This window comes from Aquarana catesbeiana, linkage group LG05 (assembly GCF_042186555.1).
Source record: "Aquarana catesbeiana isolate 2022-GZ linkage group LG05, ASM4218655v1, whole genome shotgun sequence".
In the NCBI taxonomy this organism is placed as follows: domain Eukaryota; kingdom Metazoa; phylum Chordata; class Amphibia; order Anura; family Ranidae; genus Aquarana; species Aquarana catesbeiana.
This window is the reverse complement of record NC_133328.1, coordinates 178,695,930-178,717,572: the sequence shown is the minus strand read 5'-3', so window position 1 is coordinate 178,717,572 and position 21,643 is coordinate 178,695,930. Positions and strand designations below refer to the sequence as shown.

General features: G+C 44.4%; 1 protein-coding gene across 8 annotated transcripts in view; it reads left to right on the top strand.

The window, feature by feature from the left end:
• TRAK1 (trafficking kinesin protein 1) overlaps positions 1 to 21,643 on the top strand; it is a 234,172-nt gene that overhangs the window by 72,704 nt on the left and 139,825 nt on the right. For all 8 annotated transcript variants that reach the window (XM_073630396.1, XM_073630387.1, XM_073630393.1 and 5 more), the window contains one exon: positions 10,763 to 10,957. Coding sequence is in view for 4 of the 8 variants with exons in the window: in XM_073630387.1 (XP_073486488.1) it covers positions 10,763 to 10,957 (195 nt within the window). In the remaining 4 variants the exon portion in view is untranslated. Of the gene's footprint in view, positions 1 to 10,762; positions 10,958 to 21,643 lie in introns of those variants that run through there.

The following is a 21,643-nucleotide window of genomic DNA, read 5'->3' as shown; positions in this document are numbered from 1 at the left end:
GTGGTGCAGTAGTCGGGCATTTAGGGGCATTTTTGGGTTAGAACAGGCAGTGAGGCGGCTATTCAACGCCTCTTTACCGTCTATCAAATACTCTCTGAAGAGCGATCTGCTCAAGCCACAAGTGCAAATAGTCAGTGCCTTTCAATGGAGTCAGCTGGGTATTATTTAGCCTGGTTTCACACTATAGCGAACACAGACATTCGCATGTGATTCACACTGCATTACTGTGCCGATCACATGCGATGTCTGTGCAATGTGAATTTAGCCATACAGTTGTATGGCTGAACTCGCATTGGATTCGCACGAAAAAAGTGCAAGACATTTTTTTTTCCCCACACTGGAAACCGATCTGGGGGTTCATTAACTTTGTATTGACACCCACAGCGGTTTGCAAAGAAGAGTGTGAACTGCCTGCGGAGGGGATGTGATGCAGGAACCGGCACTGGAATCTTTCACATAGGCGTGCAATGTCTGTGTTCAGGGCCATTGCACTCACACGCCTGTCAAATTGGGATCAGCAGCTGTGTCCGTGCAGCCGCTGTGTTCAGATTGAGATGAATGGGACTGTGCGTCACTGTGCAGGCAAATACGGCCCATGCATTGGCGTATGCTTTGGGTATGCTCATGTGAAAAGGGTCTAAAGGGAAATGATTTAAGTATAAAGGAAGTGGAGCCAACTGTAAAAGGAGGATTATGCTCACTATATAAATTCTTGAAAATTTTATTTGTTGTTTGTGGATAAACAAGGTACTTTTTTTTTTTTTGTATTTATTTTTTTCCCACACTACCTGTAAGTACTTTAATGGCTAAACCCCAATCATCTGTGCTGTAATGTGCCAGAAAGGGGGTGAGTCACATGTTCCCCATAAGTAGACGTACCTGTGTTTGCTGCCAGCAGCTGAATAGAGTGGTAGAGGAGTGAAGGATGGGTGAGTATGCAGCTGTAGAGGGTAGCAGATAAAAGAGAAGCATGAGATTTTTTTTATCCCATATTCATACTTACCTAGGTGGATGCAGCTTCGGTCCGATGCTACATCTGTCCCCGCTGCCTCTGCACTGAGTGCCGAGCAATAGAACACCGCCGATGGTTTGGTTCTCACTCCTCCCCTAGAGGAGAGATGTTGCCTATCAATCAGCAGCTCCCCTGCTCTGCTCCTCCACGCTCACTGGAGTGCTGAGCTGTAGAGGGGCGGGGAGCGGCCGTCTTAGGCTCTCAGCGGCTCTCTGAGAGGCTGAGACAGGTATCAGTCCAGGGCACCTGGCGGATCCAGACTTTATTGTCGGGATGATGCGTTGCCTGGACTGATTCCTGTGACATCAGCAGAGAGCGGACTTCAAACCCCTCTCAGCTGAAAATGGGCCACAGGACTGCCAAACGAAATGCACTCCTGTGGACCCATAGGAGAAGGCCAACCGAATGAGCTAAGGCTGGACTTCTCCTTTAAAGCGGAGCGCTACCCAAAAGGGGATGTTGTACTTTAAGGCCCCGCTCCTCTTCTTCTTTAAAAGGCGCTCCCACTTCCTCTTGAATTGCCCAGGCGATCTGACTGGAAGTTCTACTCTCCCCTCCCCACAGTCATCTAGGACAAGTCACAGGTCCCAGAATGTGCAACCATTTACAATGTGCAGTGCAGTTCGTAGCTGTGAAGCCGAAAGCTGTCACAGCTGGGTGCCCACAGTTGAGATTCCAGGGACAGAAGACAGAGGGAAGGGGCGGCTTGGGTGAGCACATCGCTGGATCCTGGGACAGGTGAGTGTCTGTTTATTAAAAGTTATCAGCTACAGTTTTTGTAGTTGCTGACTTTTAATTAGCCCAAAAATGGCTGGAGCTCCAATAAATAATCTTGTTGCTTTTGCCCCACATTAGCAGTGCAATGTTTACTTTAGGTTTTACTTTATATCATAAACTAACAAAGTTATCATTTTGCAGGTAAGCTAGTTAATTATAGAGGTAAGTAAAGCCTAGTACACACTAGCAGTTTTTTTGTCAACCCAGTAGGGTTGAATGAAAAAAACCTGACAGCTAATTATCGGATGTTAGTACAGCAATCTCCCCTGCTGTGCTATTGTGTTCTGACAGGGGGACGCCCCCCCCCCCCCCCGCCAAAACAACTCCGGTCAACGATCTCAGCCGCCATTGGCTGAGAGCATTGATCAGGAGTCAGTCGGCAGAACTTTTTGGCCATGCCCCGTCATTGTCTTTTTCAGTTGGCTTCTGTTGGACCAATTGCAGCACACACAAGTTGAATGTCGGTCAGTTTCTATTGAACCGGCCAATGCCGTCTGACATTCAGCCCGTGTGTACTAGGCTTAAGTAAACTGATGTATGCTGAAGTTGCTAAGTTTAATTGGGCCTCTAGAATTTAGTGACCTCGGGTCATGAAGGGGATTTACAGTTTGTGATGAAATTAGTGTTGACTCTTTATAAAAGGAAGATATACTGTATATCCACTGTAGACCTTTTTTTACGAAGGGTATAATCGTTGTTTATAAATGACTGCTCTGTGGTAGAATGTGCTGCCAACATTTTGTGTATCTGAAGGAGCAGTGCATTGGCCTTGTGTCTGTCATATGATCTGACATTCTTCAGAACAGCATTTTTATCATCTCTCTGAATGAAGCCAGTGACTGTTATCAGAAATCTGTACTTGTCTATAATTCAAATCAGCACATTTTTGAAACACCAGTTTAAAGGCATAGTTCACCTTTACAAAAAAAAAAAAAAAAAAACGCGTGTGCAGCTGTAAATAAAAACAGCTGGGATTCTCCTAGCAACATCCTATCAGGGCAGGATGGCTGATGCCACCTCTGGACAGTTTTTCAGTCAGGCCTCAGGTGGTACATAAATGGCCTACACCTATAGCAAGGGCATTATTTACCTTTGGTCAAAACTGCACAGCTTGCTTTTATCTACTCTTTATCTGCATTGGCAGTTCTTTGCTAAAGATGCACTATGCCTTTCAAGTTCATTGACTGTGTTTATACATTAGAATTGATGTTGGATTTGCTAATAGCACAGCAAATGCAGGAACACTACACCCATGTACAGAAACCTTAACCTTGCTATATTATTAATGCTATCAATTTGAACGCTATAGTGCAGAAAATAGTTTGTTTTTTTTTTTTGTTTTTTTTGCCACATCAGTCAACTTTATCCAGAGACTGCCTTCAGAGTAATATTCATATATGTCTCTAATCCAGTCACATCATTGTGGCCATTTGAAGATTTTTTTTTTTTTTTTTAAGTAAAGTGTTGTGTAACCGTATGCGTTTCAGTATATAGGTAGTTATAGAAGTGCTGCAATACAGAGTATAAAACCTACATCCTGCCTCTCAAGGCCAGTTGGCCGCATACCCTCGTATTGCTATTGTGCGTATTTATGCATTGATACTTCTCTCACTAATGCACCCACCCCCCCCACCCCCCTATAACCCCCCCTAGTTGAGCCCCCATATTTCCAAAAGCGCATACAATAACCAATATTAGTTCAGTACGTTATTCTCTCTCGGCTCTAACCTCTAAGCTACTGCTCGCTCAGCCTCACCCCGTTAATGGGGGGGGCAGGTATACTCAACACTAGAGTAACACTGCTGGCGGACAAGGCATTGCTTGGATCCACGGGTTCCACATTCTCGTGAACTTATTGTGGTTGCCTGACCTGGTGTAGAATGTTCTTTCACTCCACACTGTGGAGTTAACAGTTCTAATCCAATCTTCCGGGGTGGGGGGAGTTCTTGATTGCCAGGACTGTGCAATTAATTTCCTGGCTTGGAACAAGCATCTTGCTGCCGCTACCACCGTGCTTCTGTCTCTCAGTCCATTGGTAACATGTCCCAGCACACAGGTCTTGGGATCTAGCTCTAAGTTAGTTTTAAGCGTAGTATTTATTTTCTTTAAAATCTCAGGCCAGTACCTGACTAGTTTTGGACACCTCCAGAACATATGGATTAAATCACCTGTACTTCTACATCTGGGGCACTCATCGTTGATTCTACGGCCGAACAAAAAAAGCTTTTTCGGTGTGTAGTAGGATCTGTGTAGCAGCATTAGGTGAGAGGCTTTTTGCGAGGGAGAGACCGACACCTCTGGTCCAAGTTCCAGAATCCTTTTCCACTGCGTGTCCGTAATCTCCCCCACATCAGCCGCCCACCTGTCCCTGCCCCCGGGAAAGCCTGCCTGTGTGTTTATTTTCTTTATTAATTGGGTATATATCACTGTGATTAACCCCTTAGAGGTCTCTGATTTTATTATTGTTTGTAATAATGGGATCTTGCACCATATGGGGGGTTGCCTTCCGAACTGTTTGCTCAAGGCGTGTCTAATCTGTAAGTAGCTATAAAATACTCGGTTTGGCAACCCGTACTCGTGCCTCAGTTCCTCGAAGGGTTTCAGGGTGTCCCCCTCGTATAACTGTATCAGCCGGCGTATCCCACTCCTTTCCCACAGCTTGTTCCTATCAACTGATAGTAGTTCCTGCAGGAACCTGTTGTTCCAGATTGGTGAATATTGTGAGATTCCCTTGTACCCCATTGTTCGCTTGGCTGCCTGCCAGACCTTAGTGATCATTTTAAGTGTTGGGATCTCTCGTTGTAGCGAGTCTGCCTCCAGTGCTTCAACTAATGAACTATGAGGGCTTCCCTGTAAAATGATTTGGACGCTCTTACCTCCCCCTCCATCAGTGGCACATCCACCAAGTTGTTGTAGCTGGGCCGCCAGAAAATAGGTAAATGGGTGGGGGATCCCCAATCCCCCCTTCGTAACGGGACACTGCAGTTTTTGTAGGCCTATCCTGGCCTGCCCTTTTTTCCAAATTAATTCCCTGAAAAGGGATTGAATTCTTTGGAACCACTTCTCCCCAATCCACACTGGGGAATTGTGGAGCAGGTATAACAACTGAGGCAGCCATACCATTTTAATCAAGTTGGCCCGACCCGCTGTAGAGAGAGGGAGTCTACACCAGATGTCGCATTTTTTTTTAAATTTCAGTAGAAGAGGGACCAGATTGTCCTCAATAAACGCGTTGGGGTCCCTAGACAACACAACACCAAGGTACTTCATTCTCCCCGTGACTCTTAATTGAGGTAGGCTCATTGGAATAGGGTTGGCCAATGGATCGATCGGCAGGAGCGATGATTTCTCCCAGTTAATGGTCAGACCTGAGAATTTACCAAAGTCCTGCACCAAATGGACTACTTTCTCCAATGAGGAGATCGTGTCCCCAAGGAAAAATAAAACATCGTCCGCAAAAAGCGCTATTCTCTCTTCCACACCTTTCCTATGAAAGCCCTGCAGTTCGGCTGATGATCTCACCGCTCCCGCCAATGGCTCCATAGCCAAGACAAACAGCAAAGGGGACAAGGGGCAGCCCTGCCTAGTTCCTCTTTCGAGGGGAAAGCTTTCCGAATAATCATTGTTTACCTTGAGTCTTGCCTTTGGGTGGTTATATAGGATTTTTAACCAGCTGATGAATACGGGGCCAAATCCAAACCTCTCCAGGACCCACCAAAGATATTCCCACTCCAGGCTATCGAAAGCCTTGGCGGTGTCCAAGGACAATATGGCTCTAGACCCCGCATTCTCCGCCGGTGCTTGAAGGTTCAAGTAGGCCCTTCTAATATTGGTACTAGTAGACCGACCGGGGATAAACCCCGATTGGTCTGGATGCACGAGTTTTGTAATGCATTTATTTAGTCTAGATGCCAGCACCCTTGCAACAATCTTGGCGTCCGAACACAGTAATGATATCGGTCTATATGAGGAGACTTCCGATAAATCTTTCCCCTCCTTTGGTATCACCACTATATCGGCCTCCAACATCGACAGGGGTAACCTTCCGTTCTTAATCGACTGCTCCAGTACTTTTAGGAGCTCCGGAAGTAGCACCTCCCCATACTTTCTATAGATCTCCAATGGCAAGCCATCCGGGCCTGGAGATTTCTGGCCTGACAGCTCCGCAACAGCCTTTTGCAACTCCTCCAGGGTCAGGGGAGAATCCATCTCGCTCCTGTCCCTTTCCAAGAGCACAGGCAGCTCTACCCCTTCTAGAAACCCGTTCATATCGTGCCGATCCGACCCCCTGCGCGACCTGTACAGATCCCTATAGAACGCCGAGAAAGTCTCTAGGACCTTGGCGGGGTCGGAAGTAATTTCTCCAGACGGTGTCTTAATTGAAAAAATGGCCGATGGGGATAGGTTAGACTTAGTTATAAGTGCCAGCATCCGGCCCACTTTCTCCCCTTCACCAAAATAATTTTGTTTCTGGAAGAGTCTTTTGTTTTCTACTCTTCTATTGATTACTTCTCTATACTCTTGTTTGCTGAGCCATACCGCCTGTTTTTCCGGGGTTGGGTCCGCCACGTATTGTGCTTCTGAGTCCATAGCTTCCCTACTAGCCCTCTCCTCCCATTCCCTTGACGTTTTCTTAGCTATGACAACCTGCTGGTGTAGTAGTCCCCTAAGGAACGCTTTTAAAGTATCCCACACTACCCCCACAGGGGCTGAACCTGAGTTAAATGTTACAAACTCTTTTAATTTAGAGGTTACTTCTACTGAGCTGCTTATTAAGTCCAACCATAATGGTTTTATTGTCCACCTTTTGCGGCTAGATTTAGCAGTTAGGTTCAGAGTCAAGATCAAGGGAGAGTGATCTGAGATACCCCTCGGCTTGTACTCTATATTCCCTATTAATTGCATAGCGTCCCTATTGCCTACCGCCATGTCTATGCGCGAGAGAGTAGAGTATGTCCCTGAGTAACAGGAATACTGTCGGATGTTTGGGCTGTGGGATCTCCATAGGTCGCACCACCCAACCTCCTCCAGAAGTTGGCCTAAGCGGCCCTCTGATAGCCTTTCCACCCGGTTCATGGGCGGGAACCGATCCAATTTATTGTCCAGGACTGTATTAAAATCCCCCACTAGTATAATCGGTACGTCTACTTTGCTTTCCGCAAACTCCAACAGGTCCAAAATGGTCTCTGTTTTAAACGGAGGGGGGATGTAAATATTTGCTATCACCAGGGGCTGATTTTCCACAACGCAGCTCAGGAAGACATAGCGACCCAACGCGTCTATTCTGGCTTCCCTGCAGGAAAACGAGATGCCTCTCCCCACCAATATGCTCACCCCTCTTGAGTATGAGGTGTAAACTGAGTGATACTGTTCTTGGAATTTGTGGTTCCGAACCTGTGATTTAGTATCATTAGTAAGGTGGGTTTCCTGCAGACAAGCCAGTTCAACGCCGTGAGCTTCCATTGCCAAAAATACAGCTGCCCTTTTGGCAGGATCTCGCATGCCCCTGATGTTCCAGGAGCCTATCCTTAACGTTTTAAAAGGCATCTAAGAAAGAGAAGAGAGAAAAAACAAGAAAAAAAAAAGAAAAAGTTCATTTGTGCGTTTGTGGGTACCAAGCTCATCGTGAACTCTGTGATTGTGTTAGCCAAGAAAAAGTACGAAGAAAAATAAGGAAAAATAAGGTGAGGGGGGGGGCAGGGGGCCCCCACATCCAGGGACCCCCCCCCTACAATTCCTAACTGCAAATACAAACCACTTGTGCTAATATACATTGCATTTGTTTTTGTGAACCAACCCTTCATAACTGTGTGTGCCTTACATTTGCGCCATTGCCTATCCCTATAACTCACTATAAACCCCCCTTCCCACCCACCTTCAACTTTATCCACCCCCCTTCTTCCCACCCTTGTTCGTGACCCCCCCCCTGCCTAATTAGGCTAGCCCTGGGGGCTGCACTTGTGACCTTTTTCCCCCCTCCCAACCATACAAGAAGTGACTCCCCACACATATGCTGAAAAAATACATTGTGACTCGCTACCACACTCATCCCCCCCACCCACGACCCACTTCCAAGCCCACAAAACAACATGCACAGCTAGTGGAACCACATCCTTCATCCGTGCTTCCACTCTCGTGCCCCCCCCCAACCCCCCACCCCCGTGTCGTCTGCTAATTGCTATGAGGAAAAAAAAAAATGGAAAAGAATCAAAAAAGAAAAAGTTGCATTTTCCTCCTTTCCTGTCCAGGTTTAGATAACCTTATTTGACCCTTAACTCTGTAGGCCCGTTTTGTTGTCTTCCAGCCATTTTGTTGCCCCTACTGTTGTGTCGAAGAAATGGGTAGACCCTAAGGCAGTGATGCGTAGCCGAGCAGGGTATAACAGGGCGTATTCTATATTGTAAGTCCGTAAGTTGCGCTTAATATCCCTGAATTCAGCCCTTCGTTTCTGGAGGTCTGGGGAATAATCAGGAAAAAATGAGATCTTAACTCCGTTATACAGAATATCCCCCAGTTCTCTGGCCCTACGCATCAATGTTCCCTTATCTCTATAGTTAAAAAACTTCATTATTATTGGCCTGGGGTACCCCCCTGAAGGCGGGGCCCTAGTTGGCACTCTGTGGGCTCTCTCAATGGCAAAAAGATGAGAGAAAGTTTCCGTCCCGAATATACCCCTAAGCCACTTCTCCAAGAACTCCTCGGGGTGGGGACCCTCACACCGCTCCGGTAGGCCTACCACTCTCACGTTATTCCTACGTGACCTATTTTCGATTTCCTCCATTTTCACTTTATATAGTCCCATCTGCGTTTTTAGTGACTTGAGATCTTGCTTCAGTGGGGTTAAATCGTCCTCAACCTGGCTTACTCTCTCCTCCAGTTCAGATGTTCTAGTTATAGTCCTTTGCAGTTCTTGGCTTACCCTAATTATCTCTTCCTTTAGTCCCGTCAGCTGGTTACTCAGGTCGCTTAAGGAGGCTTTACAGGAGTTGACAGCCCGTAGAACATCTTTCAGCGTGGGTTCAGCATCTGCTGGTGCGTTTTGCGCAGCAGCATTGCTGGTTGCTAACCCCGCGGGGTCGCCCGCAGAACCTTTACTAGTCGCCATTTTCGATGTATGCATTGCAGCTGGTCCTTTTCCTAGGCTCTTTCTGTCCCCTGAGCCCCCTGCTTGCGACCTGTCCTGCTGCTGCTGCTGAGTGTTTTAAGATGGTGATGAAGTGGAGGGGTGAGCAAATTTTTCCAGTTTAGCCGCTGCTGCGGCTGCTGCCTGATTCGCCTTTTCTTTTGTAGTACGGGTCATTTGGGAGCCAGTGTTGTCCTGTTGTTGTAGTTCCTCTCCCTTTTTCCTAGTCATGGCTTATTGTATAAGCCGGGGGAATGTGTGAAAGGGTTTAGTCGCTCGTGGGGTTAGTGTTCCCCCCCCCCCCCCCCCCTCTTCTCTCTTCCCCTACTCCTCTTCTCTTCACTCAATGCTGTCTCAGACCCAGTAGTATCCCTTATTAATATAGCCCTCCACCAGCCATCAAAGAATAACTTTTCCCAAGTATACACAAGTCGCTGTGTGATAATGTAACAGGCTGCTTAAGCCAGCCTGAGCTCAAGACAGGTCATAGGATGGTAATATATCAGGCTGCCTGGGCTCACCTGTGCCTCCGCTCCCCCTTCGTCCGCGATAATAGGCTAATCCCTGGGGAGAGGGGAGAGACAGTCCGCTTCTAGTACACCCACTAGTATAGCCACAAAAGCTAGTACCTTGACGCTGCCGGGTACCTGGGCAGCACAGGGACGCTCCTATTAATGGCTCCTTTCTCTGAGAGCGCACGCCGTCCCCGCCGTCTCTTTCCACTAATGCCGAAGCCAAAGCCGTCGCCCAGGCAACCGCCCCAAGCGGGGAGCCAGGGCTCCTCCTCTCCACTCCAAGGGTTCAGGTATACAGCTTCTCCCGAGCAGCTGAACTAGTATTCCGGCGTCGCGCTCCGGGACAGGCAGGGGCAGGGGAGCCGAGCAGCTAGATAGGCGCCGAGTTCTGTGGAGGGAGAGAGCTCTCGCAGCCGGGTCGGAGCGCTAGAGTGATTTCCTATGGACACGGAGGCATCGGGCTGGGGGAAGTTCGCTCACCCCTCCTCTCACTCCCGCATCCGGTCACGCCCCCTAAGTGCAGAAAATAGTTAAAGCCTAAATTTTGGTTAAGAAAAATAAAAATCAGAAAAAGGGGCAGCACTTACATTTATTGGGAAGGGTCCCTTGTGCTGGTGTTGGCTGTCATGAAATCCAAATTCTCCTGCACCCCCACTGCCCTGCTTCAGGGGCTAATCCCCTCCTCCATTTATAGATCCTATACTATAGCTTTAATGAATGCAAAGCCCTCTGTGAACGGAGGAGGGTGGACCTTTACATGGGTATAGACCACTTTGCGTATAAATCCTGAAATGCAGCTGTGTGCTTTCAGGGTCTTACGCCCTTGTGCGTGCTTAAGCAAGTTTGGCCTATACCCATGTACAGCTACACATTGCATCTGTGGCTCTCAGGCATGTAAATATTCCCATATTTTTCAGAGTATGGCCTCATAAGGCCCAACACAGCTCAGTCCCATGTTTCAGTCTCTCAATTTGTGACTTGCTACAAAGTTACAGTGTTGCAGTGTGACTAATTGGGGATAATTGGGAGGAACCGGGGAAGAAATGCTTTCTCCTGCTGGCAGCAGAGTGATTGAATCATCTCATGATTGAAAACCCACTTAGTATTATATTATTATTATTATTATTATTATTATTATTATTGTACAGGATACAGCGCCAACTTATCTGTAGAGACTGTTTTTTACTGCTAAAAGTACAGCTTTATACTGTTTCTGTATATTGTAACACTTCAGGAATATATTAATGCAAATTTGTATTTACTGAAAGATCTCGAGATCTAAACCTGGAGCGTAAGACTTGATGACAGCAAACAATATGCTACGATTTCTTTCAGATGTGTGCAATAGTACTGATCTTCCGGAAGTTGAAATCATCAGCCTGCTGGAAGAGCAGCTGCCACATTACAAGCTAAGAGCCGACACCATCTATGGGTATGACCACGACGACTGGCTCCAAACACCGCTCATCTCTCCTGATGCCAACATTGACTTGACAACTGAACAAATTGAAGAGACCTTGAAATACTTTCGTAAGTCAATGTACTACTACTTTCCATCCAAAGCAATTGTCACTATTTTCATAGTTTGACGCAGGTATATTTAAATGTCTTGTCCTAATGTTCGTCTTGTAGATAAATCAAATGTAGCCATGTGTTTAGGGTGTAAAAGGGTTAGAACCTTCTTCAGGTTAGTTTTATTGTCGTCTGTGTTCCCATTGAGAAGATGATAATATGAAAATAGGGGAAGATCACTTCAACAGACACAAATGGTTATGACAGCATCCTTTTGGTTATCTAACCCTCCGGCCCCTTTTACACCAGCGGACCGATTGGGTCCCCCTGTCCATTTTTCAGGCGGACCCAATCGGACCACTAATTGTTCTCTATGGGGCGACGGATGTCAGCAGACACGTTCGTTGTCACCCACCGGCATCCGATCCAATCTGGTCAGTTAAAAACAGACTTATGCCGATACGTTCGCCATCCATCGATCGGATGACTATCGAATAGAAACCGACATGCAGTCCGTTTCCATCTGACCGCCCCATGGAGAACAGTTGGCTGTGTCCGTGTCTGCTCTGCATAGCGGAGCGGACAAGGACCTGTCATCCACCTGCTCTGCAGGTATCAGCGGAGAGATCCCCCACTGAGCAGGCGGATTCGCTTGGATGGATTCCGCCTCATGTGAAAGGGGCCTTCTACTCCTATCAAAAAGCAAAAATGTTTGGCTGGAGTTTAGCTTTAACCTGAATATTGATATTATATTGGATTTTTATAGTGTCAGAAGTTTGCGCAGAGCTTTACATTATAAGTCTAGACAGTACTTTCACAATACAATTTAATAAAAGAGAGCTGGGGTTAAAGCAATAGAAATAAGTCATTGTTTCATAACAGGAAGTTTAGTTTTGGCACAAGTTCTCCTTTCCTGATCATACTACTGCTCCGCTCTCCAGTGGCTGTTTGCATGTTTTGCACTATATGCAAATACATGTGATCTATTTCTTTAAATTGTACAGTAAATGCTGAATGCAAATGTTAATGGGACCTGCTACAATCCATGGTTAGTTATTTTTTTATTTATTTTATTTATTTATTTCAGGTACTTATATAGCACCGTCAATTTACGCAGCGCTTTACATATACATTGTACATTCACATCAGTCCCTACCCTCAAGGAGCTTACAATCTAAGGTCCCTAACTCACATTCATACATACTAAGGACAATTTAGACAGGATCCAATTAACCTACCAGCATGTCTTTGGAGTGTGGGAGGAAACCCACGCAGGCACAGGGAGAACATGCAAACTCCAGGCAGGTAGTGTCGTGGTTGGGATTCGAACCAGCGACCCTTCTTACTGCTAGGCGAGAGTGCTACCACTACACCACTGTGCCGCCCATAGACAGCCATATAATACCTCGATTGGTCATGGCTATCAGATGTTTGTTTGGGTCACATTTATTACCTTTGCTGCAAATCCTATGACAAATTGCACTGATTTTATACATTACTGGAAAATGTCCATCATATAAGGCTGTATTTACCCATCTGTTTTGTGCAGAACAGGTGTGGTGCTTTACAAAATAAAATCCTGCATGAAAAAGCAGAAATATGAATGTAGACGAGCAAAGGTCTTTTCAAGGATCACTTTAGGTGCCTGTAGATGAGTCTGTTAAGACAGATCTGGAGGCTGAAACGTCTGACCCTCTTTGTGAAATGCTGTTTGCTTGGATTTTAGTCTAAGGCTGGCCATAGACGGAGCAAATTTCTTACCTGCAACCACGGGCTTGATTCCCCCATCGACACAGAGGATGTTGACAGGGGAATCACTGCTTCCGAGCCATTGTGTTCTCCCCACGGGGGAAGCCATCCCCGCCCGGAGAACACAGTGATTATTGCTAGAGGCTATAACAGCCCCTAGCGATAATTGCATCTAAAATCGGGCAGGCTGGTTGTACCCAAGTTTATCAATCGATAACTTGAGTACATTCAGCCTGCCTATGCATGGTTCAAATCTCGGACGGTTCCTGCTGAATTGGCCAAGGTTCGAACTGTTTTTGACTGGCTTAACTGGCTTTAATACATATTAAATTGACAATCTGCAACAAGTGTGTCATTATGGAATTAATGTGGAATAATGGCAGAATTTGTATCTGTATACCTCTACCAGGTCAGTAATTTGAAATTGTGAAGCCAGGGGACCAGCATGACAGTCCAGCACCTAACATTTGCACAAGTCAGCAATTGTATTTTACATGTCTCTCTCAGGAAGTCTTTTTTTTAAGAGACTTCATCACCAGACCATTTGTTTAAACAATATTCTTCCCATACGATTATATGTACTTTTAACATGTTATTTAGCTGAAAGAGCATCTCAAAGACATTGAAAGGCTTTCAGATTGCTGCTGGGTGCGACCATCTTGGATGCGATGTCGGCAGCCCCAGCAGACTCATAGCTGTCATTCAAAGTACACTCTTTAGTATTCCCCTTCACTCCCCCTGGCTGCTACATAAAACGTTATGTAGGAAGGTGAGGGGAAGGACAGAGAAGCCAGGTCAGGAGGGAACAGATGTTCCAGAAAGAAGATCTATAGTCACAGCATACACTTTCATTGTATAACATATAATATACACAGCATTGTGATAGCAATACAAACGCTGGTCATTTTTGACAATCCAGTATAAGTTTACTTGAAGAATCTCCTTTTATATTGTAATTGCTGCCTGTCTGCTGGCCATCGCTTTCCACATATTCATGGATTCCCTGCATGATTTGCAGCTTCTCCTCTGCTGTTTACATTAAATTTCTAAGGACAACATATCCCATGGTTCCCTGCTGCCTGCCAGCAGCGATTCCTGTACTGACCCCAGCTCCTGAAACACCTCCTCTTATCACTCTGTAGTTCAAAAGGCAAATTCTGTGAATTGTGTGACACAGCAGAGGCTACTCACAGGGCATAGTGAATTTGTGTCACAAAATTCAAGGTACTAAACGTGTGGGGATCTTCACAAAGTACGTTTACAGACTTGAGATTTGTTCAGATTAATGTCAATAGGCTAGAAATAACTGAACTTCTGTGATCAAGCCCCAGTGTGCAGGGCGAAACAAGTCATAGGACCGGCACTGGCTGGGGCCACACTCATTTACATTGTGTGACACAGCAGAGGCTACTCACAGGGCATAGTGAATTTGTGTCACAAAATTCAAGGAACTAAATGTGTGGAGATCTTCACAAAGTATGTTTCAGACTTCAGGTTTCTTCAGATTAATGTCAATAGGCTAGAAATAACTGAACCTCTGTGATCAAGCCCCAGTGTGTGGGGCGAAATAGGTCATAGGACCGCCACTGGCTGGGGCCACACTCATTTACATATTCATGCACTGGGTTGGTGAGCGGTGTTCCTTCCTTCCTTTCTCTGTTGATGCTAGTACACCCCTGAAAGGTGCAAAAGCGCCTACTTCATTCACTGCAAGTTATACCTGGATCACTAGAAATAATTGAAATACAATTTACAACAAATTAAATTCTATAACCAATCCTTATTATTGTTTCTCAACTAACCCTTTGGAATGGCTGTTTACCAAGTACTGCTAGCGTAGGTCATTTTCTCCCAAGTACTCATTGAGACGTGTGTTAATGTTTCCAAACAATCTATGTGTTTTAAAGTATAAAAATTACTAATTAGATCTGTTTTACATGTGAGCTGTTATTCATTAAAACTCTTAAGTGTCATGATGCATTTACTTTAACAAGCTGGAGCATCTACTGAACCCATCAAGGAGGCCCCTGAGGATAAAGCACTTGTTGACAACCTCTGCATATATGGTTTAGCAAGGAGAGCAGATGTTGTTGCATGTGTAATGACCACATTTAGTAGAGTTTGTGATTGTTCTTCCTGAGTTTGTGTTGGCTAATTAGTTATTAATTAGCATTAGGTGCATGTTCGTTCTTAGGTTCTACAGAAGGTATTTGCTTTATTAAAGTGGATGTAAGCCCTCACATATACCCAGTGAAGTAAACAGCCTCAGATGATACACAGGAATGAAACAAATCTCCCTACATAAGTTTTACATGTATATCTGCTGTCTTCATCTTTATATATTCTTTAGAAAGTTCAGATTGTGTTAGATTTTCTCTTCCGGTTCAGCACTGTAGTGAAGCCTGGGCAAACAGCCAAGACAGCTGATTGAAGAAAAGGCACACAACCCCCTCCTCATGGGTATAGACTGTCAGAACTGTTCATTGAATAATTCATGGCTCTTCTAATCTATTTATAGCATCCTCCCCAACACAAAACTCAGGCTGCTTTTACCTCAGTTGATTGAGAACTTGTCAGAAGTTTTCAGGCTGATAACAGAAGAATGGAGCAGGAGACAGCTACAAGACATAGCGCTTTGAAGAGAGATAACAAAACACTGCAGATATATGTCAAATTTCATGACTCGGGTTTACATCCACTTAAAGATTTTATTATAATTCGGTTTGTGGTGAATGATTCAACATGCATTAAAAGATGCATAAAATGTTTACCTTTATTATTTTCATGATATATGTCAAACACAAGGTCCACAGGCCGAATCCAGCCCATCAGCCGATTTTATGTGGCCCTCGCTCCCAGGGCTTTTTTTTAGCCGAAACGTGGTGGAACTCCAGCTTTAACCCCCCACTCCCTGTTCACCACTGTCACTTGTTAACTCAGAAGCCTTCTACAGATGCAGGTGCAATGTGGAATGGGGCATCACGTGGTAAGCTGCACTGTGATCCCCATCTGTGCCCGGGTGCACAAATGCCAACCTATGATCGCCCCGCAAGTGAGAGAGAAATAGGTGAGTCGCCTACACTGCCTGGAAGTACAAGGGCTGTGCCGAGTAGGTGAGATGCGAGGAAGCTTTTGGCTTTTGGGGGGGGGGGGGAGGGCTGTGGAGGGAGATTTGTGCAGAGGTTGGGGATGGGGCAGAGCCTGTGATAGGGCAGCCTGTGAAAGCGAGCTAAACCCTTTACATTATGCATAGCACACCCCTAAACCCTTCACTGTATGTAGCACACTCCTCAACCCTGCACTCGGTACATAGAGCACCCCTGAACATTGCACTCGGTACGTAGCGTACACCTGAACTCTGTACGTACCGCAATTCTGATATCTGCATTATGTATGTAGCACATCCCTGAACTCTGCACTTTGTGCATAGGGCACCCCTGAACCCTGCACTCTCTATATAGTGCATCCCTGAACTCCACATTTAATGCACTCCTGGTAATTTATTGCCCCTTTAAGATCTTACCACTGTGCAATTTGGACACAGCCACCATTCAATGCAGGTGGGCGTTGTTAAGTTTTTGCATCTAGCAGATACTAAAACAAATCTGACAGTTTCCATCCCTTTCTTACTCCTTTAAAAATACGTGTTTTATTGTAGTATGTTTCCTCATTGGAGAGACCACCTATCCAAGGGACCACCATCACTGATTCAGGAAGTGAGGGAGATTCCTCTCCAATGGAGTCTCCAATTTAAGTAAGAATCTGAAATGCGGTTCTCTCTTCTCCAGTAAAAAAGAAAAATGTTTTATGTAGAGTGCTACTTTTACGCCTTGATCCTGAGTTATCTTAAATGTTTTCAGCTGGGTGCGAAGAGGTAGTAGTCAAAGGATTATGAAGTCATTAGGTAATGAACACCTTCAAATAAGATTACTCAAGCTTAAAATTCTATTTAGTAATTAAATAGTAATTAAGCATCTAAAAACCCATCTCCAGGCAAGTCTTTTTTTTCTAGAGTAGAGTTAAGTATCCTTCATTTTTTTTTTTTTTTTTTTATAGTTACCTTCTTTGGAAAATCTTCTTTGAATTCCAGGCTCCATCATTACCCAGCTTTAGCATCTTCAGCTTTCAGTGGTGCCAGGAGGAATGTGCATGACACCGTGTGACAAGGTCCAGCTAGAGGCGAGTGCTGAGATATCTGGTTGGGTTAACTGGTGGTCTCAACAGGAAATGCTGCCTCAAGCACAATTAGGAAGTAGCATGTCATGATTACTTAGAGACAAAAGAGCTAGGGGCATCTTAACAAGAAAGTCCCATAGTAAACCTGTGGCATTTTTACTTTCAGTGCCCCAAACACAGTAGGATGGTACTGTGATTTTGGTTATCCTTGATTTGTAAAGAAACCAAAAAAATAAAAACTTGGGAGTGTGTAGATGTGTTTAGATACTGTGTATAATCTGAAAACCCCATAAACCATTTATTCTATATCCCATGTTATATGATTGATGTCACAATGATAATGTTATATGATTGATGTACGCAGGAGAGCTGGTGGCTAATAAAATCATTTTGCAGTAGAAGCCACCTGGGGAGTGGGAAGCTGCCTTTAGAAAGAGCTTCAAGGAAGATTGTAGCAGAGGGCCCATTTATTCCCCATACCCAGATGCAGAGGCAGGCCCTGTTACCTTCTTTTGCCACAACTCCTGAGGTTCCTGGACACACCCAGGAAGATACGTTTCTCTGCTTTCCTCACTTAAGCCATGATGAGAATATCAGAAGAATGACCGTCCATTTTTTACTTTTTTGCATGCTAGTCCCCTATCAAAAATGAAGAGTTTACTAAAGAAAATTCTCGTACAACAAAATACAACTTCGAAAATGATGTAATGTGTTGTATTGTTTTGTAATATATTGTTTCGTTTCCGACGCATGGTCTTGCTCTGGGGTTTTTTTTCGTTTTTTTTAGGACAAATACTGTGCTGATTAAACGAAAATCATACGATCTGTTATTATAAAAGAAAAATTTTCGTGTTTGTCCCTTCGGATAATTTTGGATGAGCTGTCATGATCGGCTCTTCAAAGCTGCGTACTAACGATCAGATTATCCTACGATCGCTTAGAAAGCGGTATTTTTATTCGGATGTTCTGATCATGTGTATGCGCCTTCTAGTAGCTGAGGCAGAGGTAACTGCATAAGTGATCTGCAGCAGGTGAGAGGCTCTCCATTGTCAGGATTGGTGTGCGGGCAGGGTGCCCCCCTTTTGTCCTTGGGCATTATATCCATTCAGCTGTTGGCTTGTTACCAGAGCTACCCTGGACTTCACTGCGAGGGATCCTGTTTATGAGGATAATAGCACGTATCTGTGTAATAGTAATTCTCAGTTTATTCTCTATAGGGTCTTATAGTAAGTGATGTTTCTCTAATTGAGCCATAATGACATTGCTGTGAAGATTTCAGGTTTTGTGCTGCTTTCATGGTCTGTTTTGTATCATTTTGAATTGTATGCATGTTTTTTCCATCCCAAATCTGTTTTGCATTATTTACCTATCTTTGCACAAGTTAGTTACTCGCTGTCTCATCATTCAGCCTATTGCACATCCTGTTACAAGAAGTACTGGTGACATGCTTTGCAGTCCCCTAATTTCACATTTCTACGGATGCCTTAAAGTGGTTGTAAACCCCATTCATGAAATCTGACCTGGGCACTTATATCTGTAGTGTTTACTTATCTCTCGCCAAAGCTCTGAGTGCCGTGTCTTTCATAGTTACATAGTAGGTGAGGTTGAAAAAAGACACAAGTCCATCCTATGTGTGTGATTATATGTCAGTATTACATTGTATATCCCTGTACGTTGCGGTCGTTCAGGTGCTTATCTAATGGTTTTTTGAAACTATCCCCCCCCCCTGAGACCACTGCCTCTGATGTGAATTCCACATCCTTGCCGCTCTTACAGTAAAGAACTCTCTACGTAGTTTAAGGTTAAACCTCTGATCTTCTAATTTTGCTTCTAAATTCTTCAAAATTTTCTTCTAATGTTGCTGCTCCGTTCCTCTGTTATCAGCAAGATAACTTCTGACAAGCTGTCCGACACACATAATAAAAGCAGCTGGAAATTAGTGTCGGGGAGGGAACTTAGAGAAGCAGAGAGCTTGTCTATTCATACTGCAGCTCTGCAAGTTTCTTTGCTCCTCTGCCTATGTGGAGGGGGGGAAGGGGGGGGGTGCCTTTCCTCCAATCTGCTCTCACACAGTGTATGCCCAGACTCCACACCCACTGCCGTAACAGGAAGAAAGATTTGTAACACAATGAGCACTTTCTAAAGACTGTTGAAAGGGCAAGACTGCAGTTATACATGTAAAACGTGTGTAGGGAGATCTGTTTCATCTCTGTGTATAATCTGAGGCTATTCACCTCACTGGGTATAGGAGAGGGTTTAGAACCACTCTAAAGTGGAACCTAAAGCGGAGTTCCACTCATAAAATACATTTTGCATTATTCAGCAGCATTCAATACACCTAACAACATTTGGAAAAAAAAACATTTTTTTTACTCACCTATTTTGGTCTGTTGCTAGGGGGTCCCTCGTAATCTGCCGCTTCCTCTCCGCGGCACCTGACGTCATTTCCCTCGGCGCCTGTACTCGCTAGTGCTCCTGGGAGATGTCTGTCATCATTTCCCAGAAGTCACTGGGCAGCACCGAGGGCTTCATTGCCATCACAATGGGGGCGGGCACTTCCGATGACGCCGCCTGTTGTGATGGCAACGTCAGAAGTGTACAGCGCTGCAACGTACATACTGCGCATGCGCGAGAACGGGCGGTGCATGCTGGTCGCTCAGCTGCACCAGAGCCCAGAAGATAGTGCTTGTGGGCTTTACATGCCTACAAGTACTATGAAAACTGACAGGAAAGAGGAATATAAGATATATTCCTCTATGAAATCGGAAATCGAGCGCCGATTCAGCACAAAAACATGAGTGCTAAAAATAAGCTTTAGAAAAAAAAGATATTCATCGTAAAAAAAAAAATTTAACAGTGGGAACTCTGCTTTAACTGTATCTGAGCACCGCAAACTGAAGGCGCTATTTAAATACATTGTGATATTCAAAGCCAACTCCCCTCATGCATTCATGTTGCCATGCTTTATTTTGGGAAATCACTTTGAAAAACACCCCTTTTAGTATTTCTAGCTGCAGCCATCTTGAGTAAGAGCAGATGACCCATGAAGCATTTACTTTCTGAAATCCATTTGCCCTTAGCTTAGATGTGTAGGCAGAAGGGTGTGCTTAGCTGAAAGAAGCCCCTCTTCCCCTCCTGAAGACTTCTGGGATGTATGACTTCATTTTAGCCAAGATCAAAACCAGGAAGTAACAAAATGTAAAAAAAAGGTGAAAGTAAGAAAATATAATCTACCTTCTTATCCATTCCCTTTACTAATGCTATCAGAATAAGGATTAAAAATGGCCACTTTAACGACCACCTCCTGTAGATTTACTGCTACAGGGAGGCCGCTGTATGCAGAATTACTTATATATACGTGATTCTGCATTGCTGAGTAGGGGGCGCACATGCGCACGCCTGCCGGCCTGGCTGTGCTGTGATTCATCACAGCACATGTCGATCACCAGGTCCCAGCCAATGATTGTCCGCCGACACCCAGCCATCGGCTCTGAGCCTGACCAAACACAGCTCTGCGAAGGTAAACAACACAGAGCTGTCAACACAGTGACAGGGGATCTCGTTGTTTGTTTATTCTCTGGTAAGCAGGGAATGAAAACCACTAGATCTCGAGTAAAAGCAGCACACAGTACACACATAAACACTTGTTAGGCACACATTTAACCCTTTGATCTCTCTAGTTGTTAAACCCCACAAACCAATCAATATACACTTATTGGGCTTTTTTTTGTAACCAAAGACGTAGCAGAATACATTTTGAGTTGAAAACGTTTGATCGCTTTTACTTCATGACATGCTCATATTTGACTATTTTCAAATTCTTATTGGAATAAATTCATGTTGGCTTGATATACTACACCATGATGAGTCGTTTTCTCTCATTTAATGTATTAAACTGTGGATCTATCATATGTGAGGGCTGCACAAGATCCAGGTGCTTGTTACCTTTGGTGGAGACGTGACCATCTTGTGGATATACAATGCCTGTTTGACCATCTATAATCTAGTGGTCCACTACTTGTAAGAGGCCTGGTGTGTTGATGTTCGGTGGAGGAAATCTTTATTAACTCTAGTTGTTCGATTTACACCCTGGGTGATTCCAGAAAAGAAAGATGGAATTTTTGTGCCAGCATTAGTTGACTTTTTTGATTATAATTTATTTTTTATTTTAGCGCTGCATATACTGTACCCATTTTCATCTGTGTTATTGTCACCAACATTTTTATGCTAGCTGCTCCCTAGAATCCAAGCACAGTGAACATTCCTATTTCTCAGAATACATTTTGGCCAAGATTTTTTTTTTTTTTTTTATGGGATATGTTTTATAGCAGATTCAAAATTGTTGGTCTTTTATATAATAAAAAAATGAAAAACCCAGAGGTGATCAAATACCACCAAAAGAAAGCTCTATTTGTGTGGAAAAAATGATATAAAAAAAACATTTTGACCAAGAACCTTTTTAACATTACCTTGTCACATGATTAAATAAATAGACAAGAAACAATCCAGATCACTGAATTGTCCTGAATGTCCCATGTGCTGCTATCTGAAGCAGAGAATGATTACTGTACACACAAGACTCTGTTTATGATACAGTCTGCAGATTACCTGGGGGTGTTTGCTCAGTAGTCAAGCTAACTTAAATTTTAATCCATGTATTTATATTTGGCGAATGTAGACTGGGATGTACTGTGTAAGGAGCATGTTACAGGGTTTGACTCTGGTAATGGTATGTCCAGATTTTTAAATGAAACTAATGGCCGGTATTACTAACCTTGG